This window comes from Puma concolor, chromosome E3 (genome assembly GCF_028749965.1).
Source record: "Puma concolor isolate L17-30 chromosome E3, mPumCon1.1.hap2, whole genome shotgun sequence".
Lineage (NCBI taxonomy): Eukaryota > Metazoa > Chordata > Mammalia > Carnivora > Felidae > Puma > Puma concolor.
Window position 1 is genome coordinate 19,227,990 of NC_141682.1, and position 27,625 is coordinate 19,255,614.

The window sequence follows — 27,625 nt, forward strand, 5'->3', positions numbered from 1 at the left end:
AGCGATGCCGGCCTTGGGGCCTGGGGTAGACCTGAGGACCTTGACTGCCCCAGAGCCTCCTGGTCTGCATTCAGTGACAGTGACTTCCGGGAAGGCTTCCGCCGTGCCAGGCAGAGGGCTGGGTTCTCAGAAGCAGCCTTATTTAATTCTCAAAACAGGGTCAGGACATTCACGTTTCCCCACTTCCCTGAAGAGGAAACAGCACCAAAGCCGGTTGATTTACATGCATGAGGTCATGCAGCTGGAAACTGGCAAGTGTAAATTGGGGCTCGGGTCTCCCCACAAAACCTTTGCTCACCCAGCCCTGCCCAGGGCTAAACACCATTAGCCAATGTTTCCAGAGCACTGAGGTCTTTTGAGTTTTATTAACAAAAATACTCTGGTCCTGAGAACAAACTGGTGTGGGTTGTCCTGGGGCGAGGGGGTAGAACTTGCAGAGCCCAAGGCTGAGGCCCAGGAGGAGGGGGTGCTGGGCAGTGGCCCCATTTGGCCAGGCAGAGCCTCCCTCCATTCACACCGAGGTGAGAGCCTGGAAGGGGAAGCTGGCCCCAGCTGGACTCCCAGCAGCTTAGCCAGAGCTTTGAAGCCAGGGTGGGTGGGAGTGAAATCAAAGTGTGAAGTGGGGTGGGGGAGGCCCCCCGGGCCGCCATTTGGTGTGGGGGATGGGGCCAGTGGAAGTGATGGGGCTGCAGGCCTGGGGGAAGGGCAGCGGAGGTCTGGGACCGAGGACAGGGAGGGAGGCAGAGGGGCCCAGCAACAGCTCAGTACATAGGTTTGGAGCCCACGTCCAGGTAAGCCCCAGGGCCGGGGTAGGGAAGGGGGAAGGGGCCCCCCTGGAGGAAGTGCGAGGCGAAGGGGGCTGGGGGTGCAGCTGCTGGGTATCCTGAGCCCCCGGGCCCAGGCTGCAGCTCCAGGAATGCGGCCGAGTAGGGGGCCGGGCGCCCTGAGTCCGCAGCCTCAGGGAAGCTGGGGTTCCTGAAGTAAAGAGGAGGTGTCAGGACAGGATGCAGGGCTCCCCGACCTGAAACAGCCCAACTCCGCCCTCGTCCCACTCGCCTGGTTGGAAGGTGACTGGGAGCCCCGTGGAAAGCGGCAGGGTGCAGAAGGTAGGCTTCAGCACTGGAGCCGCCACACGGAGGAGCCGGGGCCTGGGCCGCTTCGCGGGGGGCTGGGGCCTGCTCGGGATCTGACTCACGGACATCCCCCCCCAGTGTGGAATCACAGGGGCCCCCTGGTGCATCTGGGGAAGGCAGAAGAGAGAGGTCGGGCTAAGGAGGAACAGCATCTGAGGACTGGCCCCCATCACTATTGAGACTACGCTCACCTCCACTCCCATAGGTCTCTGTGGCCACTGGCTCTGGGCCCCTCAGTTTCCTCTTCACACGGGCATCTCGCTCCCTAGAGGACAGTGACAATGATGATGATGATGATAGTGATGATGATGATGATGGTAATAATGGCACTTACCAGGTGCCAGGCCTTTCACCCTCCCAGGGACCTTGTTAGGGAGGTGCCATTATTATACCCATTTTACAGATGAAGGAACTCAAGGCCAGAGAATTAAGGGACTAGAAAGGGCAAAGTATCTTCCACTTAAACCTTTCCAGTGGTTTCCTATTGCCTTCATTGCATTTGGGAAACTCCTTCCCAAGCTAGAAGGCCAGGGCATGGGCTGAGGCCACCTCCCCATCACCGGCTGCCTGGCAGCCATCCTCTGGAATCCTCTCATCTGCCCCTGCTCACCTGTTCAGCTCATCCCTGGCTCAGTTCACGCTCTTGTCTCACGTCCTCAAGGAAGTCCTCCGACTTCCCACGGCACTACACCACCACCCTCATAGCATCTGTCAACTGTTCTGCTGTATATTTGTTAGGGTGACCCTTTGATTAACGGCTGTCTCTTCTGCCTGACTGTACACCCCTTGAGGGCAAAGAACAGCTCGACTGAGAGAGCTCCACTCAGAACAGAAGCCAAAGTCCTAAATAAACCTTCACTGTCCAACAAAGCCTGGCTCCTCTTTGCCTCTCACTTGCCTCTTCGCCTCTTCCATTCCAGCCGCACCGCAGGTGTGCTCCTACCTCAGGACCCTTGCCCATGCTGTTCCCACTTCTTGGCACGCTGTTCCTCAGATATCCACTTCCTTCAGGACTTTTTCCTCCCATACTTCCTTCAGGACCCGGAACAGGCTTCTAATCTAATAAATACCCCACTCCAGTCTTTCCTGTTTTCCTTTCTTTCTTTCCTCTTCAGAACTTATCCCTAACACATTATATTTTATTTATTTCTCGTGTTTACTTGTCTACTCTGCCCACTAGAGTGTCAGTCCCATAAGGGCAGGGGCTTCATTTCTTTTCTTCATGATGGATCTCCAGTGCCTGGAACTGTGCCCGGCACACAGCAGGTGCTAAGACAAGTATCTGTGGGATCATCGAGCGAATAAGTGTTTTTCCTTACTGTTGTGTTCCTGGCTTCCAGCACAGTGCCAGACACACAGTGGGCCGTCCATAGACGTTTGCTGAAGGAAGGAGTGAATGAATGAGCAATGCCCACCTCTTACAGTTTCTGCCATTCTCCCGGAAGCCCTTGGCAAAGGGATTGGCTGCGATCTTCAGTTGTGTGATCTGGGGACACACATGCGGAGTCAGAGCTCCCACGGCCTGGGTGGGGCCCCCCACCCCCTCCAGCAGGGTCACTTACCCGGGGGTTCTGATAGGCTGTCACAGAGATGAATGTGGTCTCGGGGAAGCGGAAGGAGGCAACGCCCCCCCAGTGTTGGCTGCAAAGCTGGGCTGCCCGCACCAGGTGTATGCGGGGCTGGTACTTGTGCATGGAGTGCAAGATCAGCTGAGAGGGAAGAAACGAGATGACTCCCCGCCCGGGGTCCCACCCCCAACCCCCAGCCTGTCCCAGCCAGGGCCTCACATGGCCATGGGGGTCCAGCGTGCTGTTGGTGAGCTTGACACGATGGAAAGACACGGGCTGCCGCATCCAGTGGGCACCGGTGGCAGGAGAGTCAGGGTGAATGTAGACGCGGTCAGGCAGGCGGGGCTCGGCCTTGCCACTGGGCTCCCAGCGCCGGCCCTGCCAGCGGTAGCGAGCCCCATCCACTGGAACCACATCCAGGAGAAACAGGTAGCGGGCCTCGGGGTCCAGCCCAGTGACTGATATTCGGCAAGCAGGGAACATGCGCCTGGACAGGGGAGGGGATGGGAGAGGCCTGGCGCGACCCGCCGGCCAGGGGTGGGCGCAGCCACCACCGGCGCTCACCCAGTTTCGTCAGAGAAACGTTGAGAGAGGTGGAATTAGAATCCAGAGGGCAGGGTCTTTGAGCCGGAAGTGACGGGACAGACAGGTGATCTGACCAGGGTCACACAGATTAGGAGCAGAGCCAGACTCTGGACTCCTAAGCCCTCAAACTCCATCTGCAGAAGCAGTGGTGACACGCTTCTGTCCCTAAAGTCTTGCCAAGAGCCTACCGCTCCCCACTCTGGTCTCCTCACCTAGTCTCCAGCACCACAGTCTACACTGCTGGACACACCTGCTTCAGGAAAACAGTGTCCTGCCTTCAGTGGGACCGAGGACTTACCAGGCTCAGGCCCGAGCTCCTGGCTCACAGGCCACACGCCATGCCTCCAGGGCAACCCCAGACCTAGTCACATACTGACCCTGATCCTGGCCAGATTTCTCTGAATGCTGGTCACTGGCTGGCCCTTGACCCCAATCGTAGTCTGAACCCTGGCTCCAGTCACAGACTGACCCCTGATCTGGGCCACATATGAATTATACTATAACCCAGCCAGACTTTCTGACCCAGGCCCAGACTGACCTAGGACCCTTGCCGTAGGTTGGTCCTTAAACCAGCTACAGATTCCACAGACTGACCCTTGACCTTTGCCACAGAATGACCCCTGATCCCGCCGTAGAGTAACCTGTGACCCAGGCCACAATCACACCCTGAACTTAGGCAGCGCTCTAGACCCTCTAGGAACCCCCAAACCTAGCCCCTTCACCAGGAACTCTGCCTTTCCCAAAAGACCCCCACCAGGAGCACACTGGGCCCTTTGACCCTGGCCCAGCCCCTCACCTCCCAGCTTTGGTGATGATCATCTCTGTTCCCACGGAATTGAACTCTTTCCACAGCTCCCGGTTCTCCAGGCTCAGGCTGACTCCAGGGAGCGAATGAAGGGCGTCTGGGGCTGGGGGGGCCGGCTCAGTGCCCAGGGCTGGGGGCAGCGGGGGCAGGGGTGGGGGAGCGGCCAAGGTGCAGGGAGCAGCCTCAATCCCGGAGAGGAAGCAATCCAATTTGGGAGTGTCCAGATCTGGAGATGGGGGAGGAATGAGAGCCAGCAGAGGGCCACAGCCCCCCACGGCCTCTACACCGGAGATGGCTCCCATGCTCACCAGGGTAGCGGTAGCCCTCTGCCAGAGCAGGAGGGAAGCTGGAATCTGCTCCCGGCTGGGGGGGCCCAAGGCGGTAGCCTGTCCCCAGGGAGGGGTACAACTCTCGTGGATGGTACATGGAGTAGTCCTGTCTGGCCTCAGGTCACGCTGCCTAGAGTCCCCGGGTGCTGAGAGATGCCCCCTTTATAGCTCACAGCTCAGCCCCTTCCAGACCCAGGATCACAGCCCCTCCCCTATTTGGGGCCCTGGAGTTGGGCTGGGTGGAGACCCCTGGGGCCTGGAAGGGGTCCAAGAGGGGGCCGGATACCTGGGTACCCTCCCCTTCTCTCCCCCCACCCCAGGCTTCATTAGCCCCGACCCCCTGCCCCCTCATTACATAATTAACTCCTCGGCCTGATTGATCCCCGGGGCTCGACAGGGACGCAGTTTGGCGCTTCCGGCCAGCTGGTCCCCGTTCCCACGGGGGGAGCCCCGGCTAGGGATAAGCTACTGAGGGGCGGGGCCTGGACCCTGGGATGGAGTCCATAGAGTCCCGGGGCAGACCTTGGCGCCCCACACTTTTCTAGCAGGTGACCCCCCCCCCCCCATCCCCCTTCACTTGGAGGCCAGAGCTTGGAAGGGATGAAGCATGACCTGAGGGAAAGAGCAGGGCTGGAGGGACGCGGCCTGAGCTTATTGTTACGCGGGGCACTGGGGACCTCGAGGACTCCGCAGCCGAGGCCTGAACCCTGTAGTCCTTCCTGGTTCCCATTCTGAAAAACCTCCACCCTCCGCCGAGTCTCCGAGGTGCCGAAGCACCCACCGCTCGACAGCCACTGACGGCTGGCGCCTGGGTTTCCCAGAAGGTCCCGCGCTGGGGAACCCTCGGAACTACGCTTCCCAGCAGGCGCAGCGCCGAGACTCGGTGCGGAGGAGACGGATGGACGCGGCTGGGGCCGCTGGAAGTTGTAGTGGCGGCGAGAGGGGCGGTGAAGCCGGCTGCGCGGTTGCCTCCCAGGAGAGCTCGCCCCTAGGCGGCGGCAAAACGCTAAAGCTGAGAAGGCGCAGATCAGCCGAGGTCAAGGCCTAGGGAGCCAGAGTGGGCTCGGGAATCTGCACGGACAGTGAGATCGGTCCCGGGTCTCAGATGGCTGAGTCTCCGGAGGGCAGACTCCCAGCTTTGACCGCAGTGCCTACTTCATGCCGTGTGGGGGCCCAGAAAAGAACAGGTCGACGGAGGAAGGAATCTGCATTTGAGTCCCCCTTTCCCGGATTCCACGTGAGCCTGGGGCTGTCTCCACTCCATTGTTTTATTATGTACAAACGCTACAGAACAAGGGGAGCAGACACGCGTGGGGTAAAAGGGGCCCGGTGGGAGAAGTTCACAGGGCAGACGGTGCACTGGGGGCAGGAGAGCAGCACACAGGCCATATCTATAGGGCAGGCGGGGCAGGAAGGGGTTAAAAACGAGATCCAAGCCAGCCAGATCGCAGGGAAGTGCGGGGGTGTCGTCCTCCTTCTGAGCTCCCCCCAAGGTCACAGTGCATGCAATAAAATATATGTACAGGAGCTGGATCCGTCCTCTGCAGGAGCCCTGAGGGTCCAGAGCTCCCTTCTCGTGGAGGGAAGCCAGTGGCGCCCCCTGGCGGTCAGGCCGGGCTCGAGCCACATGCGGCAGGAGCAGGGGTCAGTCCCAGCCGTTGTCTTTGATCATGTGGTTGAGTTCAATGATGTACTTCCCCTCTTTGTACTTCTGGCTGCTCTCGAAGGCCTGTTCCTGAAAAGAGGGGAGAGGACGGCATCTCTGGAGCAAGGGCTTTACCAAAAGGGATCGGGTTGGGGAATAGATATGACTGGCCCCATTTTACATATAAGGAAACTGTCATGCAGAGAAGCCAAACCACCTGCCCACAAGACACACAGCTGGTAAATGACAGAGCCAGGTTTCTCACTAATGGGACAGACAGAGCTCTCTGAATCACCGGTACTTTTTAAGTACTAATGTTGGCTCCAACAGAGAGGATATGGAAGTTTCTAAAAGATCCGGGGATTACAAACTGGTAGCCTGAAGGGCAATTTTGGCCTATGCAGGTGTTTTATTTGGCCATCAGAGAGTTTAGTAAAAATAACTTAAAAATACTAGGATATAGGCAGGCCATGCTTACACCAGTTTGCTACAGACCCTCCTCCCCCACTACCCCAGATCTATGGTGCCTCTTTTGCAGAGCCACAGTATGCGCTTGGCCCTGCAAACCCTTGAGTTTTTGACATCTGGATTAGGCCATCTCTTTTTTTTTTTTTTTTTTTTAAATTTTTTTTTTTCAACGTTTATTTATTTTGGGGACAGAGAGAGACAGAGCATGAACGGGGGAGGGGCAGAGAGAGAGGGAGACACAGAATCGGAAACAGGCTCCAGGCTCCGAGCCATCAGCCCAGAGCCCGACGCGGGGCTCGAACTCACGGACCGCGAGATCGTGACCTGGCTGAAGTCGGACGCCCAACCGACTGCGCCACCCAGGCGCCCCAGCCATCTCTTTATTTTACAGAGGTCCAGAGAGGCTGAGCCACCTGTCCGGGGACACAAAGCACAAATCTGTGGCAAGGCCAGGGGTGAACTCACATGAGGGCAGGATGCCTGCCTCTGCTGGGGGCATCCACCTCTCAGAGGCACCAAAACTCCAAGTGAAGCCTGAGGAACCAACCATGTCCCCTACAGTTTCCCAAGAGCATCTTTTTTTGCTGCATCTAATCTGATCCCCATGACAATTTTGGGTGCCAGGTGGTGGCTTCATCCTCCACAGCCAGATAAGGAAATGAGACTCAGGTAGTGAAATCAGACCCCGGATAGCAGCTGTGGCCATGAGGGCAGTGAAAAGGAAGTTCATGGACCCAAGTTCCATGTCACTGTGGGGTCTGGGGCAACTTCTCTGAACCTCTGAATGACAATGGAAGCCGGTGGCCGAGGATCTGGAGTTAAAAACAGACAGACAACAAAACACGCAACCAGGACTCTGGTACCTGTTCTGTTCCTTACCCGTGGTGTGACCTTGGGAAAGTTACCTACCATCTCTGGGCCTTCCTTTCTTCTGTAAAGTGGAGATAATTACAGACTCTACCCACAGGATTGTTGTAACAATGAAATGAGATAATATATGCCAAGCACATAACAACGCGTGGCACGTAAGCATTCAATAAATGGTCATTCTGCTGATCGCCTCATCTCTAAAATGGGACGCATGTGCACGTGAGGGATGGGAGAGAAAAATTCTAAAAGCCCTTGCAAGATGTGACAGAAGAGGGCATGGTCAGGGGATGAAAAGACAGTCTGACTTGAGTGAGCTGGGCCTGTACACTCCGGAAGGTTACCAGATGACTGCTTGTGAGGAGGAGGTGAAGTGAGGTTGGGTCAAAGGCTTGCCTGGGGTCAGGGGTCACGGACTCACATATTTCCAGCCCAAAGTCGTCTTGCAGTTCTCGCAGTGGATGTCAGCCACAGCATGGAGGCCTGTCAGCAGTACCCGTTCCTCGGCTGGCCCGCAGCCCACGTTCACCCTGCAGGGACATGGGGGCAGTCCCAGGGAGGGTCCCGCCATCACAAAGCCCCCCGCTAGCTTGTATCCAACTGTGTCTGTTCTTAGCATCCAAGAGAAGGGCGATCACATCAGCTTCCAACCTGAATCAGGGGACTCTGGGAGTCTCAGCACGATGCCAGGGGTCACAGGTCACAACAGAGGTCAGGGAAAGAAAGAAGGGGGACCAAATACTCACACAGAGTTGAAGAGGTAGGCACGCCCCTGACTGCCCTGGAAGGACTAAAGGGTGGAGGGAGAAAGGAAGGGAGTCAGGGCCATTGGTGGGAGAGCTGCCAGGTAGCCCCTCTCGCCTCCAACTGGGACCTGGTTACCTTGGAGATGAGGTCGTCGTGGTTGGCCAGGTGAGCGCGGCAGTGGGCACAGCTATACCTCCGGTGACAATCATCCAAGTAGGCCTGAAACGTCTTGGGCTTTGAAATACGCACCATGGCGGGGGCCGGGGGCAGTGGCCCCACCCGGGGAGCGGCCCACGGGGAGCAGAGGGAGCCCAGTGCCTGCCGGGGAGGGAGTGGGCTGTCAGGACCAGGGCCACACATACGCGGGCACACCCAGGGCCATGGGGACTCTCTCCGTCACACTTGGCTGCTGTCTCCTCTCCCCAGAGGCAGCAGCTTCTCCAGGGGCCGGAACCGGCTCAGTTTTGACTCACTGAGGAGGCCTCAAGTTGCATCACGGGGAAACTGAGGCTTGGAGAAGCCTGAGGTGAGTCACGCATCTAATTCCGGCCTCACCCCTGCGGACCTGGCAGTTGAAGCTGGAGGAAGGGGCTCTGGCTTGGATGAGCTGTCAGTTCTCATTTAGGGGGAGTATGGAGGGGTTAGGAGCTGGAGGGTCCTTAGGACCTCACCTGAACTGCCAAGGGCGGGGCGGGGCGGGGTGGGGGGTTAGCAGCTCCACTTGAGGTACAAGGGAGTTCACCTGGGGAGAGGGTCCCTCACCTGGAAGAGGCAGAGGCCCTCACTGAAGGTGGAGGGTCACCTAGGAGGGGAGGGGCTCTTACCTGGGGCGGGGGGGTGGGGGGCGCAGAGGCCCTGTCTATGCCGAGGGGCTCTTACCTGCATCGCGGAGCCTTACCTGAGACCCCGGGGCTCACCTGGGGCGCGGGGGTGGGGGGCGGACGCCGGGGGAAGGGGGCAGTCCTCGCTGGCGGGGCGGGGGCTCGGGGCGACACGCAGCCCTGACGATGCGGGCCTCACCTCGCCTGGGCGCGCGGGGGCCCGGTCCGCCGAGGTGGCCTGGCCTGGGAGTGGGGGGCGCTCCTGGTGGGCGCCGTCCCCCCCGGCCCGGGTTCGCAGCCGCCGCGACTTGTTTACACCGAGACCAGCTGCTGCCGCCGCTGCGGCGGGAGGGGGAGGGGGCCGGCCTCTGGTCCCGGCGGCCGCCGTGGCCAATCGGCGCGCCGCATGCAAATGAGGGGGCGCGTCACACCGCGGCCAGCGCAGGCCTCAGCTGCCCTTCCCCCTGCTCCGGGCTCCGGCCGGCCCGGAAATGCGGCTGCGGCCCGCAAGCCAGCCAGACAGCCCCGCGGCCCGGGTCTCGTCGCCCTTCTGGCCTCCCGCGGTCCTTGAAGGGGCGAGGATCTGCGGTGCCAGACCGGGCTCGGGGTTAGGTGTCTGGACGCACGTCCCCGGGGAGATAATAGCCATAATTATCTGCATTTAACCACCCGGTGCCCCACTCTCTTAATCCCCGCAGCAATCCTATGAGGCAGCTTTTGTTCCCCATTTTACAGGGAACAGAGGTCAAAGAGGTCTAGCTACGCTCCCGAGGTTATCCAGCCGGGAAGAGGCAAAGTTGGAATTCTCACTTTGGTCCGATTCCACCGTCTTTGCCATAGCACCCGGGACAGGCTCTTGGAACGGAAGAGCTAACGGTGCCCGTCCGTCTGTGTTAGATCTCTGGGAGCCGGAGCCTGGGAACAAGCCAGTTCCTACTGCTGAGCATCACCTCTTCCAGGCAGCCTCCTCTGATGCCCCTGCCTCTGCAGGCTGAGTTAGGGGTCTGCTGTGGGCTTCTCACATGTCTCTGAAGGGGAAAATGTGTGCGTCTGCCCTAGGAGACTTTGTCTTGTTCCCTGCAGTGGCCCCAGTACCTAGCCTGGCCTAGAGTAGTCAACAAAGGTTTGTGAACCATGTGATTCGTTCAATGCATAAGGTTCTAGGGTTGGAGAGGGTTGAGGAGTTTGGGGAACTTCTGGAGTAGATCTGGAAGTGAAGGTTGGAAAGGCTGAAGCAGCAGATGAGCAAACCCTAAACTCAGCCTCTGAGGCCATGTCCACCATCTGCGGCGCCAAGAGCGGATGAAGTCCCTTGTCCTGTGCCTGTGTCTTAAGGCTCTTCATAGCCTCAAGAGAATGGAACCTGTGGCCCTGAAGGGGCAGGAGCCTTGCTCCTTCCTGCAAGGGACATTCCTGAGGAGAGTGGAGGCCAGGTTGGCACAGGGTGTGGCATTACTGGGCCTGGAATGTGGTGGAACCAGTGGGTCAAGGTGGTTAGGGCCCCAGACTCTGGCCCTAGGCTGGCCTCTTCTGCCCTAAGTTGCCCTCTGCAGTCTGCTAGGACCTCCTCCCACCCATGCCCCCCAAACACCACCACATGACTGAAAAGAAAATATTTATTGAAGAAGAGAAATAGAGGAGAGGGTGAGGGCCTGCGGGCTGTTAGGAGGCCTGGGCAGCTCCTCCATGGTTGTCCAGGTAGCTCCTCAGGGCTGTGGGGTAATCTGTCATGACGCCACTGGCCCCCAGGCCATAGGCCACTTCAAAATCCGACTCTTCATTAAGGCACCAAAAGACCACCTGCGTGGGGAGGGAGGGGCTCATAGTTTCAAACAACTTTACCTGGAGTTTCCCCTTGAATCCAGATGGTGGGAGCTCTCCTCCTCTGCGGAGACCTCCCAGCAGTGGGATGCTGGAGTGGATTGTTAGTCCGGATTTTTTTGCAAACTGGTTATTAAACACAGCCATTATTAAATATTAAATTATATAAACGTGTAATTCAATAAATTACTTTAAAAACGAAGGTAATAAATACTCAAAACTCATCACTTCCTAATGATTTTACTACATTTTACTGTTACCTACGCTCTGGCGGTTGTTCGCATCTGCTGAATGTGTAAGGTGGAAATACTACCCAACTCTGTGCTCAGTGACTTCACGTTGGTGGCCTGAAATCGGACAAGGTGAGAGGATGCACAACCAGGGAAATAAATCGTCTATTGCTCAAATCAGAGCATTTTGTTCCCCCTCCCCTGGAAAGCCGGCTGTGAGGTCTCCAGGCCTGCCTGAATCTGCTGCTGCTCTGTGTCTGTCCTGCCGCCTGAATCCTCTCTCGTGGGCGTGGCGGTAGGTAGAGATGGTGTCTGTACCCTGGGCAAGTCACCGGACCTTTCGGTTTCTTAACGTGACAAATGGGAACGATGGGCCAACCTCCAGAGTCGTGGTGAAGGCCCACAGAGTGGAGGCGCTGTGGAGGTGCTAATCTGAAAGAGGCGCGTCCTCCCCATGCCTCACTCACCCCCACCTCGGCGCTGTGGAGTGCTGCTGGCCCGTCAGCCAGCTGGTCCACCCATCCCACTGCTGACGCCTCAGCCCAGGACCAGTCAGCGACGGCATCTGCCTCCCGGGATTCTCTGCTCCTACACTGGCGCCCATGATCGCTTCTCCGCATCGGTGGCCAGAGTGACCCTTAATCCCAGACTCCACTGGATCGGGTCTCTGCCCTGCTTCAGGCCCTCCAAAGCTTCCCCTCCTCCAGGCTGAAGTCCAGGTTCCTTACTGAGGTTCACAGGCCGCCTGCCTCAGCCCAGGCCGCCTCCTCCAGCTCCCCTCGCCACACACCGCGGCCTGGTGGCACCTCTCTCAGCTCCTCCTCCTTCCGCCGTGGCCTCTTGCTCCCCGCAGCTTTCCCACAGGCTGAGCCTGCCTGAGATGCTCTCCTTTCCCCCTCCGTGCGAGCCAGCTCCTCATTTCTTCCAGAGGGCCTCCTGTGACCCCACAGACCACGGCGCTGTTTCCTCTCTGTCCACTTGGTGCCTGTGAGTGCCCGTTTCCTTCCTCTGCCCCTGATTTGACTCCCTGCTCCGCCCCTGGTACCACAGTGCCTGGAAGGTAGTCCATTCTCAACAAAGGTTTGCTAATTAAATGATCAAAGTGGATGCTCAGGGGAGGGGAGGGGCCGGGCCGGTTTTTTTCCCCAGCCCCACTCACCCCCTCCTCAGGAATCAGGACAGTAGGTTCAATGATAATGGCTACACTTGTCAAGCCATTACTAGGTACCAGTTAAATGTACCATCACCCCCATTTCACAAATCAAGAGACTGAGACTCCGAAGGTGACCTGCCCAGGGGACCCGGTTAATCGGTAGCAGAGCTGTTCACTGGAACGCTGTGCTAGGCCCACACTGTGAATCACCCACTTGCTGAGGGCGTGGTGGTCAAGCCTCACCTGCACTCCTCGCTGCTCCAGATGGTGGATCAGACTTTTCCTCATGATTAACCTAGTGGGGAGAGGGTGGCAAAGGCCACGATGAGAGGGGACTAAGAAGGGCAGCGGCAGGTCTCCACGGGGACACGCCATCCAGCATCCTCACCCCCTCACCATTTGGAAATCACGGCTGCCAGCTGGTTCAGCCCAGAGCAGGAAAATGGGAAGTAGGTCCTGCAGAGAGGTGGAATCATGATCAGCCCCCTGCGTCTCACTCTGTCACAGGAGTGGGGTGGTAGTGACCCCTGACCGGTGTTACCCTGGCGCCTCTAGAAGCCCGTATGAAAAAGTCACCTGTTGTTTAGTGAGATTCTTCTATGTGCACATCTGTGCCTCCATACTTTGAGAGTGTGCCCTCCCTCGCTGTTGTACAGAGGAGGTAACTCAGTTTTGGAGAGCTAAAGTGACTTGCCCAAGGTGTCGCAGCAAATCTGTGGTGGGGTCAGGGCCAAGACCAGAACCCAGCTTGATTCTCAAGCTAGATGCACAATCTAAAGGTCCCCTGGTTGGGCCCGACCAGCTTCTTGTGACCAGACAATACTCCAGTGAGTCGGCTACTTGCCCATGATTGGCCCGCTTCGGGGATGACTTTAGAGGCCCTTTACAATGTCCCAGCACAGGTTTTGGGGTCAGACCCAGACAAACCCAGGCCCTGCGCTTCTAGCTGTGTGGCCTTGAGCAAATTACAGAACCTCTCTGAGCCTCAGATTCTCCATGGGTACTGAGGGGGCGGTGTCATGATTCTAGTACCTTCTGGGTTGCACAGATAAAGCTCTAACCAACCAAAGGATGTGAAAACACTTTGCAAACACTGTATGAGAAGGTCTGTACACAAAGTTCAGTAGTCTAATGATGTCTTTGTAGCAAGAGATTGTGGGGGCTGGCTGAGAGCTTCCCTCAGGATAACATAGGGGAGAAGGAAGCCTAGGAGCTGCCACAGAGTTCTCAGAAAGGGAAGGGAGGGGCCAGGCTTCAGAGCTGGTGAAGTATCCACATTTCTGATACTTTACCCAGCTGTTGCTTTGTTAATCCCACTCTCCCAGCAGGAAAAAACTTGCTTTTCCTTTTGAGAATCAGAGAATACTATAATTGATTGATATCTGTCTCCCAGCCAGACTATAAGCTCACCGAGGGCCTTAGTCCACTCACACTGGGTTTATTTACTAGTGTCACTGTGCCCAGAACAGAGGAGACATTCAATAAATATTTGTTGGATGAAATGGATGAATACATGAATACTCTGTCCTCAAACCCATCCACATCAACACACATTTGCATAGAATTTCAAAGGGTTCGAAGAGGAAGCCTCCTGGCTCCTCAGTATTCATAAATGCTCCTGAAAATCCTTCTCTTCAGGGGACCCTGGGGGGATCCTTGAGGGTGGCCAGGGAGCTGGGGACCCCATGTAGTGGGGCTTGAAGTGGGGGGAGTTTATTTGAGGACAAAAGCATCTGGGGGCCTGGGGGAGGATGTAGAAGGCAGGCAGGGACCTTGCAGGTACCTATTGATGATGGTGGGCAGGAAGCAGAAGAAAAACCTCTCCGGGATGGATGCAAAGGGCAGCAACCCCAGGTAATAGAGCAGTAACAACCAGATAGCTCGGCCGATGGTGAAGGAGAACGGCATCTCGGGGTTCTGGGAGGCAAGGGGAAGGGAGAAGAGGGTCAGTCTGCTCCCAGGAAAGCAGAAAGGGGACTTAGGCTGCAGGGGAAACAGCGCTGGACATTCAGGAAGGTCCACCACCTGCGGGATCGGAGCTGTATGTCGGCCCAGCGTTCAGGCCTGACCGCACCCTCTGGGTCTCCAGCAGCAATGCCTGTGCTCCCCCTGTCCCCACCCCTCTCCTCTCGGCATCCTACCCTTTGAGACTCTGCTCAGGGCTGGTTCCTCCACAACACCCCACACCTGTCCAGCCTAGGCCCCTGGAGCCTCCAGCGCCTGGGAGAAGGGGTCGCTGGAGCAGGGAGGGAGCAGGGACTCACAGCAGCCCTGCACTTCTTCATGACCGAGCTCTTCTCCGTGGCCCAGACAGTGATTTCATTTCGGTCAAAGTGCCTCACCAGGCCTGCTATCTGGGAGGAGGAGAAGGAAGAGGTGAAGGGGAGTCAGGCCTCTCTCCAGCCCCGGGTCCCTTCCCACCCCAGCCCCGCAGCAGCACCACCTTGTTAATGAGCTCTTCGTTTTCCTCTTTGACCTCCACGCTCATGGGCATCCGAGGGAACCTCTGGAACACGTCCTCCAGACTCACCATGTGCCGGTCCGACCCGTGTGCAAAGCGACCTGGGTGTGTTGTGGCAAGAGGGATCAGAGGGGGATGGGCGGGGTGGGAGCCCAGGGGGAGGGGGACCAGTCCCAGAGGAGAAGGGAGGGCAGGAGGTTGAGGCCAGGACCCCACTTGTGAGGTCACACTCTCACCTGGTGAGAAGTAGACCTCCAGCTCCTCCTTGTAGAGGGGCAGCTCCTGGGGAGAAGAGGGAGCACGTCACCAGGGGGCACGCGTGGAGGCACCGTGGCTCTCTGGGTAGAGTGAGGGGGGTGCTGGGGCAAGGCCCACCTCAAAGTCCAGGCTGCTCACGTCCCTATTCACCCCTGACTGGCGGGACAGGTTCTTGTCGTGAGATACCACCACCACGCCATCTCGTGTCAACTGGCAGTCAAGCTCCAGGAAGTCTGATCGCTGGGCCAGGGAGCTGTGGGAGTGAAGGTCAGTGCGGAGAGGCCCGGGGGAAGGAACAGGACAAACCACAGGACAGCGGGGAGGTTTAGGGGAGCGTGGGCCAGAGTTCACGGCAGGATGGGCAGGCTGTGCACTGCACACCTCCAGAGGGCCCCGGTCACTCAGACTAGGAAGTGAGTGGCGCCTCCTGGTGTCTCGCAGCTCACAGCTGGCAGGTGCACTCACTTCTCCATGGCCTCCATGGTGTTCTCCAGTAGTTCTCCAGATCCTGTGTGGGGCAGCTGGGTGGGTCCCAGGAGCCTGGCCTCCCTCCTCTCCCCTCACCCCTGCCTCTTCTTCCCCCTTCCACGTCCTTCCCTGCCATCCCGCTCTCCTACCTCAGGCTCTGCCCTCTTCCTGACAGCCCGCTGCTTGGACCTCCCCCACTGCCGTCCACCCTTGCTGGCACCTTGCTGTCCTTACTCCACCCTCAGCAGTCACCATCACCATCCTCCCGCCCAACCGCCGCCCAGCGTACCTGCTCGGTGGGCCCCCAGGCGTGGCAGGAAGACTGGAGCCCAGGGTGTGTGCAGCAGGCGAGGCCGGCGCAGGAAGAAGATGGACAGCATGGCATAGCTGCCCAGGGCGGGCAGGGCGTAGGAGAGCAGAGAGCTCATGGTCACGCTGCCTCTCTGGGCTCCCGCTGCCACACACTCGGCTGCTCCTGATGGACTGTGCTGCCTCTGCTGATTGCCTGGCCAGCGTAGGCTGGCTCCACCGCTGGTAGCCACCACACCCCTGGGACCTGCTGAGCCGGCTCTTGGCCTGGGGCCAGGCTGCAGGGCTCAGCCGGGGAGGGGGTACAGGCAGGAGAGGTGCCCGGCAGCTCTGGCTCTCACGCCTCTAGATCCTCCACGGACCCCAGCACCCCTCTCTCCTCGGCCATGCTGGGGAAACAACCCCCACCCCCACCCCAAGCGCTGGGTCTGCTACAACCTTCCCCCCTCCCATGGGTGCTGGTGGCCGGGGTATACAGCACACCACCCCTTGCCATTTCCAGAGAATCCAGGGGTGTGTAGGATGTCCCTGAGTCACCCCCGAATCACCCCAGCCAGCGAGATGGGAGGCCATTTGGGAGGGGAGAGAACAGTGACTAAGGGGAAAATTGACCCCACTCTGTCCAGGAGTCTGGCGCTCCTTACACTCCCATCTTCAACCCTGGCCACCCGGGGAGCCAAGGAGCACCAGGACTGGGGAAAGCCACCCCGCTGGGAAGGGGCTGGGCAGGCGAGTCAGTCCTCAAAGTAATGGTTAGGGTAGGGCATCGGCGGATACAGACAGAGCCAGGGCCATCATATACACGTTTCTATCTTTATATATTAGATACAGGCACAGGGGTGGGCAGGGGCACCAGGCTCTCCTCGTGCCCCCAGCCCCACTTCTGTTCGCCCACACACACAGGCAGCAGGGGGTGTTAGATGTGGCAGCTTTGGGGGAGGGGGTTTCGGCCTGGGCCCTGCTCCTCAGGGATACTAGCCCTTGAGCCTCAGGAATATTCCTTCGGGGAAAATGGGGCGGGGTTTTAGTGGGTCAGGGCTTGCCCTGAGTCCCTTACTCAGCGTCCCCCATCCCCTCACTGCCCTTCAGGAGGTCCTGGGACAGCCAGAGCCCTTCCATTCCAGAACTACCAGAGACTGGGATAGCCGGGGTAGACAAAGGCAAGCTGCAGAGGGTAGTTTGCGTGGGGGGCCACCTAAGCCCCTCAGGTCCTGGGAGGGACAGGGGGGTGGGGCGGAGGGAACCTTGGCCTGCCTGAAGCAGGAGGCCAGAGCAAAATCAGGGAAGGTGGCCAGGCCCGCCCTCCGCCCTGACCCGGTCTGCCGGGGGGGGGTCTGGGCGGGGCACAGTGTCCATTTTCTAACAGTCCAGCAGGGGAGGGGCAGGCAGGAGGCAGGGCCTAAACAGAAAGGCAGGCAGGAAAGGAGCCATTAGCACCCACCAGATGACCTGCCAGAGCCCTGACCTCAAGTCCCCTCATTTGTTCCTCACGGCTGACTGGGATGTGTCTTGTTTTCCTTGACTGCGAATGAGGATAACATCGGTGCCTATCTCAAGGGACAGCTGGAGGGCTGAATGCGTTAATACACATAAGCCTCTCGGACCAATGATTAGTGCCCTATGTTTGCTCTCATCATCAGGGCTCTCCCCAGGAAACTGAGGCACCGACAAGTGAGGTATCTTGCACAACATCACACTGCTCTTACTAAGGGGCAGGGCTGGAATCTGAGCCCAGGTGTGTGTGCCTTCCTTCCATCAAGCTGCGGCTCGCAGGAAAGGTGGAAAGGAGACTCGAGGAAGGAGCCCTGCGTGGGTGGGTGTGCAAACCGCTGACCCGGGCACCAGGTGTGAGGAAGCCTGGCATCTGGGTCAGGCCGGGTGCTGGCTCCTCCCAAAGCAATTACTGCCCCACCTGCCTCTCTGCCCATACCAGGAGAGCCGAGCTCTGGCTGTCCCTCAGATGGGAGAGAGGGGCCTGAGGTCCCTGAGGGGGCTGGAGGGTGCAGGGTGTTGCCCAGGGGGGAGACTTTGGGACTAGGGGAAAGGAAGATGGATGTAAAGAACCTGTGGCCCCCAGGTCTGTGGCCCGGGCAGGCTCTAGCCTTTCTGTGGCCACCATGCACATGCCTCATTGGCGTGAACAAGCTTGTGACTATATGGAGGCGTGCCGGGAGCACTGGCGTAGGCTGAATCTGTGCGTGGGCTGTGGGGAGCACTCACCAGGCCTCAAACTGCAGAGGTGTCTGTCCAGTTTAGGGGGCCTCCAGTGCCCCAGGCTGGAAGCGGGCTGTCTCCTGGAAGATGAGCTCCTTCAGCCGCTCCTTGGGTAGATCATCCAGCTCCATGTCAAAGGTGAAAGGCTCCTCGGCCACTGGCTGGGGTAGTAAAGAAGTCAGGCTCAGGCTGGGTACTGAGGGTCGCCTACCCATCCATCCACCCACCAGCCCTGTTGCTGGTGGCTGGCCCACCTCATCCGTGGGGTCGTAGTACTGCTCCAGGTAGGGGTGAGCCAGTGCTTCCTCCACTGTGATCCGTTTGTTGGGGTTAAAGGTCAACATCCGGTCTAGCAGATCAAGGGCTAGATAAGGGCAAGAGTCAGGGGTCAAAAGGGAGGCTGGAAGAGTTCCCAGAAGCATTGCTTTGCTTCTCATACCCAGGTTTCTGTCTACTCAGCCAGGAGCTTGGCTCATGTTCCCTCCTCTGCACTGTGTTTTTACCCCATACCGACCCCCATGTCTCTCTCACCTTTGGCATCTGACTTGGGAAAAAGCTTGGCCCAGGCCACCTTGGTCTTGGAGGGCAGAGACTGTAGGTAGTTTCGGGCCTTCATGTTGATGATACAATTCAAGTCCTCCTGGGATGGGGAGCCCAGGATCCCTGTGGGTAAGGCAGGTGCCTTTTTGAGAGTTCTCCTCTCCCTTCTGGGAACAGAAACTAGAGAAACTAGAGTCCCCACCATCGAGCTCTAGGCCCTGACAGTTAATCTCTCAGCCAATACTATGGTGATGAAGGGCAAGGGATCTGGATTTGGGCAGTCGTTATGTTCAAATTCTGATGTTAGCACTTCCTAAGTGTGGGCTGTAGCCTTGCTTTTCCCATCTATCGAATGGGGATAGTACCTGTATCTCATCGAAATACTGTGAGATGCTGTAGGGGCTCCACATGTGGTGGTACCTGAACTATAAAGAAATCTCACCTCCCACTAATCTCCCCCCACCCCCACTCAGCTGGCCAGGCCCCCCTCACCCAGAATGTGGTTGAGCTGGTCCAGGTAGTGCTTGCCAGGGAAGATGGGCCTGTTGGAGAGCATCTCAGCCAGAATGCAGCCCACAGACCAGATGTCGATGGACTTGGTGTAGCCCTGGGGAGGAGGAGAAAGTAGTGGGCTCCTAGGCCAGCTTCAGCAGGGCCCTGCTATTTGGGCCAAGCCACGACTCCAGTCTAGACTTAATACCAGCCACGGAGGCAGAGGGCACAGGCCTGGAGGAGTTAATGCTCAGCTTCTTTCCAGAGCCTAAGCACCAGAGTCATGTGACTAGGCCTGGGGGCAGACTTCCTGTATCTAGGGGTCATGCCTGGCTCAGAGGTGGCTCTAGAGCTCTCTGGAACCTGGTCCCTTTCCCTCAGGCACGGGTGGCCCCTTTACCTTGGAGTTAAGCATGATTTCTGGAGCCCGGTACCAGCGTGTGGCCACATATTCTGTCAGGAAGCCAGTGTGGTCATGCTCAGGATCGGCAATCCGGGCCAGGCCAAAATCACAGATCTGGAAGCCAACCCAGGCTGCTAAGCTCGGTGCCTAAGGCCTCCAAGGCCCAAGCGGTCACCTCACCACGCCTCTGCCCACAATGTTCCCTCTGCTTGCGATGTTCTACTCAAGCGGGCCGGAATGGCCGCCTGGAAGCCCCAGACCCATGGGAAGAAGGGACAGGTACCTAATCCTCTGACCTTAAGGTCGCAGGTGGTGTTGATGAGCAGGTTAGAGGGCTTTAAATCCCGGTGGAGCACGTTGGCTGAGTGGATATACTTGAGGCCCCGCAGGATCTGGTAGAGGAAGTAGCAAATGTGGTCGTTGCTCAGCTGCTGGCTTTTGAGCAACTTGTACAGGTCTGTCTCCATCAGGTCCTGCACAATGTAGCTGAAGATGGCACCGGAGACCCCCCACGTGGGGGCAGCAGGAGATATTTGGTTAAGAAGAACAGGCTCTGGTGACTAGGCTCTACGTCCCCTTCCAGCTAGGACTCGAAAGATCTGCCAGCCCTTATCACGAGCTGGACAAGGCCCAGACTCAGCAGTTGGGCTCGGGCCCCCTGCCGCATCTCAGCTGGGAGCGCTGAGCAGAAGTATTTCAATTCTGTAGCCTCAGTTTCCCTCCTGGGAAAACGGGGATAATAAACTGCAGGAGGCGGGAGAGCTTCACAGTCAAGAGCAATGCTCTGGAGTTGTCCTGCCGGTGTCTGAAACCCCCATGCCACTGCTCATTGGCCTTATGACCTCAACCTGGCTGCACCTCTAATTCCTTATCTGTAAAATAGGGGAAAGAACGGTTCTTCAGAGAGTAGTTATGAAGATTCAGCGAGATGACCCTCAGGACTGTCTTTTAGAATCAGCCTCAAAAGGGCCTTCTGAAAACATGTGGATCAATCCTGCTGTTTTAAGAGACAAAGAGGCCCAGCAAGATGCAGTGCCTGATTTAAGGTCACACAGCAAGCTGGGGGTGACTGTGGAGGTTTCCTGCCCACAGCTTGTGGTGGGGGCTGCAGACAGTGCAGCGCAAATCCCCACATTTGAGTGGGGAACTGGGACTAACCGGGGGTGGGTTGGGTGGGGAGAGGTGATGGGTGCTACAAGCTGCTAACAACAGAGCCTGGCAGGAAGTGGACAGCGAGCTAGGAAAGCAATGTGGGGGTGGGGGGAAGGGCAACAAAGGCAAGGCTGTCCCTCCCTGGGCAAAGTGCAAGTCCACAGGTGACTGGGGTGAGGCTCTGAGCAGGAAGTCCCAGAGAAAGAAGGACAGTTCTCATCTGGGGGAGGGTAGGAGGCAGCAAGGGTAGCACTTGATTTTAGGCTTTCTGAGGCTCAGTTTCCTCATCTTTGAAATGGAGCTGATGACCCATCTCATACAGCAGTTGGGAGGTAGAACCAGAAATGTCAAAGTACTGGGTATGCACTGCACTTGACTCATAGTAGGCCCTCAAAAAAGGGGCAGTTCTCTTCCTTCCTGCCTTCCTTCCCGTCTGAGGACCCAGAGAGAAAAGAATCATCGTCTGTTAAACAAGAACTGACTGTGGGCAGAGGCTGGATCACGTCACAGAACTGCAGATGTCAAAAGACAAAGCTCCCATAGAGCCCAGCCCTCCCCTCCCTCCCCTCCAAATGAGGCAGAGCATGGAGAACAGACTTGCCCAAGGCCACACAGCCTGTCTGCCGCAGGCCAGGATCCACCTCGGGCCTCCGAGTCGTCTTACACTCTGTGGCCTCTTTTCTGCTGGAAAGTTTCATTTACTGGGTTTGTTTTGGAGTGTGGCAGGGAAGAAGGAAACAGAAAGAAAGCCAACGTTCTCCCAGCCCAGCTCTGAGGCCATGCCGGGCCAGCCATCTGGCCAAGGTGAAGGATACACATCCCTCATGGCTTCCAGGGTGGGCGCCCGCAGAATGTCCCGGATGCCAATGACGTTCTCATGGCGGAAGCGCAGCAAGATCTGGATCTCCCGCAGTGTGCGCTGGCAATAGGTCTGATGCTCGAAGGGGCTGATTTTCTTGATGGCCACGCGAGTCTTGCGCACGTGGTCATAAGCTGAGCTGAGGGGGCCAGAGAGATGCTGTCGGTGTGGCCTTACATAGGGGGAGTACAGGCCTGGGGGCCCCACCCAGGCCTGAGCAGGGAGGGGAGGGAGCAAAAGAGGATTCTGGCCAAGTCGTAAACAATGCTGGTTCCTTCCTGCTGTGAAGGCCTGGGATCTCCAGGGAGAAAGCTGGGGACCAGCCAGGCAGCCCTTCAGTGACTTCACAAACAGAGGAAGAGACTGACCGCTCACTGACTTCCCCTTGCCTCAATCCTGTCCATTCTAGGTGCCCTGACCTCTCATCCTCCCCTATCCAGGATGGGCTCCCTCAACCCAAGACAGGTCCAGGGGGTGGGACGTGAGTGGAGGATGTACAGTGAGGCACACACAGTGAGAAGGAGGGAGTCATAGGAGAGACCGGAAAGAAGGGCTGAGACAGACACGGGTGTTAGGGCGAGGCACCTGGGCAGGAGAGCTCTTCCCAGATGAACAAAGGCCCAGAGCACACAGTGGGGATGAGAGAGCTCACAGATCCCTCCTAAAAGTTGCAAGCGGGCACTCCTGGACCCCTCATGGCTCACTGGGCCCCTGGCCCCAGGCCCAAAGGCCTGCCCCACCCTGTCCAGCCCTGAGCTCCGCTCTTCTCTCCCAAACTCTTTGGCAGGCCTTACTGGGAGAATCCAAGGCATCCTCTCCCCAGAGTAGGGTCCTTCGCTCGCTCTTCGCTGACGATATCACCTCCCCAAGAATACTTAGTTTCTCCGCCTCTCCCCGAGTCCGTAGGGTCCCCGAGGGCCCCACAGCTCCCCCACGTACACTCAGATGCCCCTCCTCTCACAACGGAATGGGCGCTTCTGCGGCCTCCAAGCCCCCTCCCATTAGAACGTACGCAGCGCCGCTCCCCCAGAAAGCAGCCCAAGGCCCCCTCCGTGGGACTCCCCCCAGCCTCCCGAAAGCCCCCGCCTCCTCAGGACCCTGGGAGTCTCCCCGGCCCAGAAGGCCCTCGGCATCCCTCCCGGTCCCCCATCCTCAGGAGCCCCCTCCCCCCGGAACGCCCCCTCACCTGACCATGCCGTACGCGCCCTCGCCGATGTACTGCAGCTGCGTGTAGCGCGGGCCCACGTCGAACGGCTGCCCCTTCACTACCTCCACCTCCCCCGAGACCCCCGGGCCGACCCCATCAGCTCCCCCGGGCTCCCCGCCCCCGCCCCCCTGAGCCGCCGCCGCCGCCATCTCCACTCCTCCCCTCCCGCCGGCCCGCCCGCCTCCCCCCGGCGGCCCCGCCCGAGGCCCCGCCCCTTCCCGCCCGCCCTGCCACCCGCGGAGCCGCGCGCCCCAGGCCCCGCCCCCGCGCGCCCCCGCGCCCGCCACGTGACCTGCGCCCGAGCGCGCCCGGCTTACCCCCTGCTCCGCGTTGGTCCAGCGACCCCCGCCGCTCCGGCTGCTCCAGGCAGTCTAGGGGCTCCCGGGGGCCGTCTGGACACGGTCCGAGGCCTCCCGTCGAACGCGGAGCAGCCGGCAGGTCCGCCCGGTGACCTTCCCCAGAGCCACCCTGCGAGTGTACGCGGGCCCGGGGACCGGGACAGAGTCGCCTGGCCCTGCCAGCTCTGCTGCAGCCTGGGGCTCGAGATAGAACCTTAAGGGAACCCTCCCCAGAGCTCTGGAGGGTGGCCTCCCCGAGCCAGGCTTCTTCACGGATGTGGCCTGCCTTTCACAGACGAGGTCATTGAATGACGCCTGAGCCGGGTCTGGTCACTGGGGGTCAGTCAGACGACTGACCGCTGGAGAACCCAGGGGCCCAGGCTCCCAGCCTGACGGCGGCGTACTGACCGAGGCCTGCGGGAGTGGGCTAGGAACTTGGCCTCTCCCAGCAACCGGCCAGTGCCGGAAGTGAGGACAGATAACCTCAGCCCACCTTTACGTGGAACTGCCGCAGAAAGTCACAAAAGCTGCGTGCGGTGTTGATTAGGTTTGGTTAAAACACACTATCAGGCTTTTCCCCAAAACAGCAAAAGAGATAAGCTTTGTTGTCGTTGGACTTGACAAAACCGGGATCCTGTCAAGATCATCAGCTTTTGATTTGGTACCAGACTTTGTAGTTTACACCATACTTTGACCACTTGAGTTTCTTCCACAGGACAACCCCACACTATAGGTGTCCACCGAGTTTCTTAGCAGGATGAGCAGGGACCACTTCTGCCTTGCTCTTTACTGCCCCTCCCTTGCGGGGCACTCAGATATTCAAAGCTTTTGGACCGGATGAATCAAATTTTACAGATGGGGAATCTGAGTTGGGGAGTTGAGACTCAAAATGGTATCTTCTGACGGCAGAAGCAGAGGCTCTTTTTTATTCCTTCCTATCTCCCAGAATCATAGACTTAAAACCAAAGAAAGGACCACCATGGCCACCCCCCTCACTTCACAGAAAAGATGTGAGCTGAAACTTCACAAAACACATCTCTCAGGCCTCAGAAAGTAATCACGTTTTTTTTTTTTAATCCCTTAGAAGCTGGGAGTAGATCCTTATATGCATTACAGATCAAGAGACCAAATGGAACAGTAATTATGCTTCTGAAATGGCTCATAATTAGATCTACAGCCAGGCACTGTAGTGCAGATTAATGAGACTCAGTTGCTGGTTCCCAATAGCCCAGGAGTCGGTGAAGGTTTAAGAGATACTAATTAGATCAATGTTTGGGGGAGGTTTTTGTTTTTTGTTTTTTAGTTATACATTTGATAAGCTATTGCATAGCACTGTGTGCAAAGCTCTGAGCTAGGCACTGTGGTTGATGAAAGGTTACTATATAGCTGTGAATTCGTGGTTAAGAGCAAGAGCTCTCTGGATTTCCTGGGTTAGAATCCCGTCTTTACTCGCTGTGTGATCCTGGGCAGATTACTCCCTGGCTTCTCTACCCAAAGAGTTCCTAATCTATTGAAGAGAAAAGATGCACATACATAAATCAGTGAAATACAAGATAGATGGATATAATATATGGTGTGGGAGCTCAACGGTGGGAGAGATCACTCTTTTCTAGAGAAGTAAGAAGGGAGTTAAGGGGGAGGTACATTTACATTCCTGAAAAAGAAGTACGGTTTCAGAAGGTCAGGATAGAGGGAAGGCGTCAAGAAGGAGCTGCATGTGCCCCGACATATAGGCAGGAGCTGATTTGTCCAGTGTGGCCGCAGTATAAAGGACTGAAGGGAGTTCAGGCTGGAGAGGTAGGTTGGGGCCAGACTGAGGAAGGCTTTGGATTCAGGCAGGGAGTTTGGATGTTACTCAGTAAGCAGTAAAAGCCTTTGAGGGACTTTTGCCAGATCATTTTGCAACTGTGGGAGAATATAATGACTCAGAGAAAACACCATGGAGTTCAGCGTGGAGCCAGGTTTCCTGAGTGGGACTGGCTTTCCCGGCAGAGGAAAGGCTGGTGCATCGGGAGGGGTGTCTGCCCCATCAAGCGGTATCGGAGAGTGTCTTTTAAAGGAGGGTGACTGAAATCCCCCTCTAGTGGCCGAGGTTGGTACTTCCTTGGGATTTCTTGGTCTATTTCATAGATTGGTATCTGACTAATAAAGACTGAACAGCTATTCTGCTCCAGGCACTTTAATGTACTTTATCTTCTGTCCTCCTCACAGAAGCCGTATGAAGCAGATACTCTGAACATTTAACAGGAACACAAACCCAGAAGCTTACTGAACTACTGATCTGGAAGGAGCTTTAGGAATAATTTTCTCCATCAGACAGTTCATTACCTCACAGCTCACTGCACTGTTAGAGGTTTTCTAACGACTGCCGCATATATGGCTTAGTTCTAGCCTCTGAATCTACCCAGACCAGGTCTTTTTTTTTAAGTTTATTTATTTATTTTGAGAGAGTGAGAGAGTGCAAGCTGGGGAGAGGGACAGAGAGAGAGGGAGACTGAGGATCCGAAGAGGACTCTGCATTGACAGCAGAGAGCCCGATGTGGGGCTCAGACTCATGAACCATAAGATCATGACCTGAGCTAAAACCGAGAGTTAGAAACTTAACCGAATGAGCCACCCGGCGCCCCTACCCAGATTAAATGTTAAACCAGTCCTTATTTGTGTTGTTAAGGTCCCAAGAGAGGCCAGTGGGTAATTTGCGAGGGAGTAACATTTGAAGAGCACCAGTGAATGTTCCCATTTCTACCAACTCAACCAGTCAGCACAATCCAAGAAGGCAGCCAGTGTTCAGGAATAGGAGTCAAAACACATTTAATAATTTATGAAGATTTAAGAACTAGGGTTTTTTTTTAACCCCCAAAACCTCTGATAGAGTTTTCTTGTTTGTTTCGACACTTCTTCATATCTCCGAGATGAACTGTACTCAAACATCCCTCCTCTGGCATAAGCATTCTGCAGATGATTATCCCTTCTCTGAAATCTTTGTGGTCAGCACTGCCTGCCCCACTGGGCTCCTTCCTCGACAGTGTCACCCTTGGTCACATCATACTCTTGTGCTGTCAACTTTCTGCTTTATGGAAACGTCTGTCCTTAGCATCGTCTTTGCCCTTAATCCCAGTTGCAAAGTTTCAGCGTTTGCTGGACGACTTCACCTGGAGGCTTGCTGGTACTTAAAATTCAGCACATCCTGTGAAATGTGCCCTTTCTACTTCAAACCTGCTTGTCTTCCAGATTGTGCTTGTGGCGGTGAGTAGGGCCACAATGCTCTCAGCGTTGAACCCAGATATTGTCTCCTTTTTCCACTCCTCTCCGTATCCAGCCAAGTCCTTGCCAATTTATTACCATCGGCGTTCCCAAGGCCATCGCCTCTACTGTTGATCAAACCCAAATTTCATATTTTAATTTTTTTACTTTTTAACTTTTTAGATGTTTTCAGAATTTACCAAAAAGCTGCAAAAATAGTTCGAAGAATTTCCGCATACCCTTCATCAACGCTCTGCAAATGTTAAGAGTGTCAATAAACACAATACGATTATTTTTTTAACACAATCCAATTATTAAAATCAAGATATTGACATCAGTAGAGTTAACCTATAGATTTATTTTATTTTTTTTCAGATTTTTCCAATTGTCCCACTAACCTCCGTTTTCTGGTTCAGGATCCAATTTAGGATCACATGTTGCATTTAGTTGTTATGACTCCTTCATTTCCTTTAATCTAACAGATCCTTAGCCTTTTGTTTTGTTTTACGTTTATTTATTTATTGTGGGGGAGAGAAAGTGTGAGCGGAGGAGGAGCAGAGAGAGAGAGAATCCTAAGCAGGTTCCAAACTGTCAGTACAGAGCCTGACGCAGGGCTTGAACTCACGAACCTCGAGATCATGACCTGAGCTGAAATCAAGAGTGGGAAGCTTAACTGACTGAGCCACCCAGGCGCTCCCAGTTCCTTAGTCTTTACTATTGTATTGTCCTATTACTATTGTATTGATTTAGTCTCCTTTCTTCAGCCCTTATAAGGTTTGTATCAAGCAGGAATCTTCCATGCTTTTTTTTTTTTGAAAGAGTGAGGGGCGCCTGGGTGGCTCAGTCGGTTAAGCGTCCGACTTCGGCTCAGGTCATGATCTCAAGGTTGGTGGGTTCGAGCCCCGCGTTGGGCTCTGGGCTGACAGCTCAGAGCCCGGAGCCGGCTTCGGATTCTGTGTCTCCCTCTCTCCCTGTCCCTCCCCCACTCTCACTTTGTCTCACTCTGTCTCTCAAAAATAAATAAATGTAATAAAAAAAATAAACAAATGTAATAAAAACATTGAAAAGAAAAGAAAGAGTGGGCATGGTGGGGGAGAGGAAGAGAGAATCCCAAGCAGACTCTGCACTGTCAGCACAGAACCCAACTCGGAGCTCGAACCCATGAACCATAAGATCATGACCTGAGCCAAAATCAAGACTTAGAGGCTTAACCGACTGAGCCACCCAGGCACCCGATGCAGGAATCTTTCAGTAACAAGAGGTCAAAGACCCAGCTCAAACCAACTTAAACAGGAGAGGGAATTTATTAGCTTACTGAAAAGTTTAAAGGTAGATATTAAGGTGCATTTGGCTCAGGGACTCAATATCATTCAGATTTGGGTCCCAGCCCTAAGCTCTGCTTTCTTCTGAATTGATTCCTGTCTCAGGTGGTTCCTCTCATGGCATCAAGAATGCCAGCAGTTCTAGATTTATGTCTGATTTTTTTCCCCCAGTAACTCCAGCAGAGGG

At 56.4% G+C, this 27,625-nt stretch overlaps 4 protein-coding genes across 8 annotated transcripts; all 4 read right to left on the bottom strand.

Annotated features, from left to right (window-relative positions):
• Nucleotides 1-346: 346 nt before the first annotated feature.
• TBX6 (T-box transcription factor 6) lies at nucleotides 347-5,558 on the bottom strand. 2 transcript variants are annotated; one of them, XM_025920508.2, is made up of 8 exons: nucleotides 4,400-5,558; nucleotides 4,083-4,317; nucleotides 2,921-3,188; nucleotides 2,696-2,842; nucleotides 2,549-2,619; nucleotides 1,325-1,398; nucleotides 1,057-1,240; nucleotides 347-975 (listed from the first exon to the last, which is right to left on the bottom strand). In XM_025920508.2, exons 1-8 carry the CDS (start codon nucleotides 4,515-4,517, stop codon nucleotides 762-764), a joined length of 1,311 nt encoding a protein of 436 aa, XP_025776293.1. In that variant the 5' UTR covers nucleotides 4,518-5,558; the 3' UTR covers nucleotides 347-761. The 2 variants fall into 2 exon arrangements, with proteins under 2 accessions (XP_025776293.1, XP_086548592.1); XM_086692466.1 differs by having other exon boundaries at nucleotides 2,696-3,188.
• A 112-nt stretch (nucleotides 5,559-5,670) lies between these two features.
• YPEL3 (yippee like 3) lies at nucleotides 5,671-9,323 on the bottom strand. Its single transcript, XM_025919958.2, has 5 exons — nucleotides 9,168-9,323; nucleotides 8,283-8,465; nucleotides 8,147-8,190; nucleotides 7,822-7,930; nucleotides 5,671-6,155 (listed from the first exon to the last, which is right to left on the bottom strand). The coding sequence occupies exons 2-5, from the start codon at nucleotides 8,397-8,399 to the stop codon at nucleotides 6,066-6,068; spliced, it is 360 nt and encodes a 119-aa protein (XP_025775743.2). The 5' UTR covers nucleotides 8,400-8,465; nucleotides 9,168-9,323; the 3' UTR covers nucleotides 5,671-6,065.
• Nucleotides 9,324-10,570: 1,247 nt separating this feature from the next.
• Nucleotides 10,571-16,328, bottom strand: GDPD3 (glycerophosphodiester phosphodiesterase domain containing 3). 3 transcript variants are annotated; one of them, XM_025920496.2, is made up of 10 exons: nucleotides 15,649-15,864; nucleotides 15,357-15,399; nucleotides 15,009-15,144; nucleotides 14,870-14,915; nucleotides 14,616-14,734; nucleotides 14,437-14,526; nucleotides 13,956-14,089; nucleotides 12,569-12,628; nucleotides 12,416-12,467; nucleotides 10,571-10,768 (listed from the first exon to the last, which is right to left on the bottom strand). In XM_025920496.2, exons 1-10 carry the CDS (start codon nucleotides 15,785-15,787, stop codon nucleotides 10,631-10,633), a joined length of 957 nt encoding a protein of 318 aa, XP_025776281.1. In that variant the 5' UTR covers nucleotides 15,788-15,864; the 3' UTR covers nucleotides 10,571-10,630. The 3 variants fall into 3 exon arrangements, with proteins under 3 accessions (XP_025776281.1, XP_086548594.1, XP_086548595.1); XM_086692468.1 differs by lacking the exon at nucleotides 12,569-12,628 and having other exon boundaries at nucleotides 15,649-16,328; XM_086692469.1 differs by lacking the exons at nucleotides 12,416-12,467; nucleotides 12,569-12,628 and having other exon boundaries at nucleotides 15,649-16,328.
• A 139-nt stretch (nucleotides 16,329-16,467) lies between these two features.
• MAPK3 (mitogen-activated protein kinase 3) lies at nucleotides 16,468-22,684 on the bottom strand. Of its 2 annotated transcripts, XM_086692471.1 has the most exons (9): nucleotides 22,515-22,684; nucleotides 21,285-21,467; nucleotides 19,614-19,803; nucleotides 19,315-19,431; nucleotides 18,915-19,029; nucleotides 18,414-18,545; nucleotides 18,137-18,246; nucleotides 17,889-18,043; nucleotides 16,468-17,067 (listed from the first exon to the last, which is right to left on the bottom strand). In XM_086692471.1, the coding sequence occupies exons 1-8, from the start codon at nucleotides 22,682-22,684 to the stop codon at nucleotides 17,921-17,923; spliced, it is 1,140 nt and encodes a 379-aa protein (XP_086548597.1). In that variant the 3' UTR covers nucleotides 16,468-17,067; nucleotides 17,889-17,920. The 2 variants fall into 2 exon arrangements, with proteins under 2 accessions (XP_086548597.1, XP_086548596.1); XM_086692470.1 differs by having other exon boundaries at nucleotides 17,889-18,246.
• Nucleotides 22,685-27,625: the final 4,941 nt, after the last annotated feature.

Coding starts and splice junctions, on each gene's coding strand:
- TBX6 (XM_086692466.1), bottom strand. CDS start 4,517: ATGTACCATCCACGAGAGTTGTACCCCTCCCTGGGGACAGGCTACCGC. Junction 2,620..2,695: donor CAGCCTATCAGAACCCCCGG/GTAAGTGACCCT, acceptor GTGTGTCCCCAG/ATCACACAACTGAAGATCGC. Junction 1,399..2,548: donor AATGGCAGAAACTGTAAGAG/GTGGGCATTGCT, acceptor ACTGTCCTCTAG/GGAGCGAGATGCCCGTGTGA.
- YPEL3 (XM_025919958.2), bottom strand. CDS start 8,399: ATGGTGCGTATTTCAAAGCCCAAGACGTTTCAGGCCTACTTGGATGAT. Junction 7,931..8,146: donor GCCTACCTCTTCAACTCTGT/GTGAGTATTTGG, acceptor ATGTCCCTGCAG/GGTGAACGTGGGCTGCGGGC. Junction 6,156..7,821: donor CGACTTTGGGCTGGAAATAT/GTGAGTCCGTGA, acceptor CCCTCTTTTCAG/GAACAGGCCTTCGAGAGCAG.
- GDPD3 (XM_025920496.2), bottom strand. CDS start 15,787: ATGAGCTCTCTGCTCTCCTACGCCCTGCCCGCCCTGGGCAGCTATGCC. Junction 15,400..15,648: donor CCTGGGGGCCCACCGAGCAG/GTACGCTGGGCG, acceptor TGCCCCACACAG/GATCTGGAGAACTACTGGAG. Junction 14,527..14,615: donor ACGAAGAGCTCATTAACAAG/GTGGTGCTGCTG, acceptor TCCTCCTCCCAG/ATAGCAGGCCTGGTGAGGCA.
- MAPK3 (XM_086692470.1), bottom strand. CDS start 22,684: ATGGCGGCGGCGGCGGCTCAGGGGGGCGGGGGCGGGGAGCCCGGGGGA. Junction 19,030..19,314: donor AAATCATGCTTAACTCCAAG/GTAAAGGGGCCA, acceptor CCTCCTCCCCAG/GGCTACACCAAGTCCATCGA. Junction 18,247..18,413: donor TCCCAAGTCAGATGCCAAAG/GTGAGAGAGACA, acceptor GCCCTTATCTAG/CCCTTGATCTGCTAGACCGG.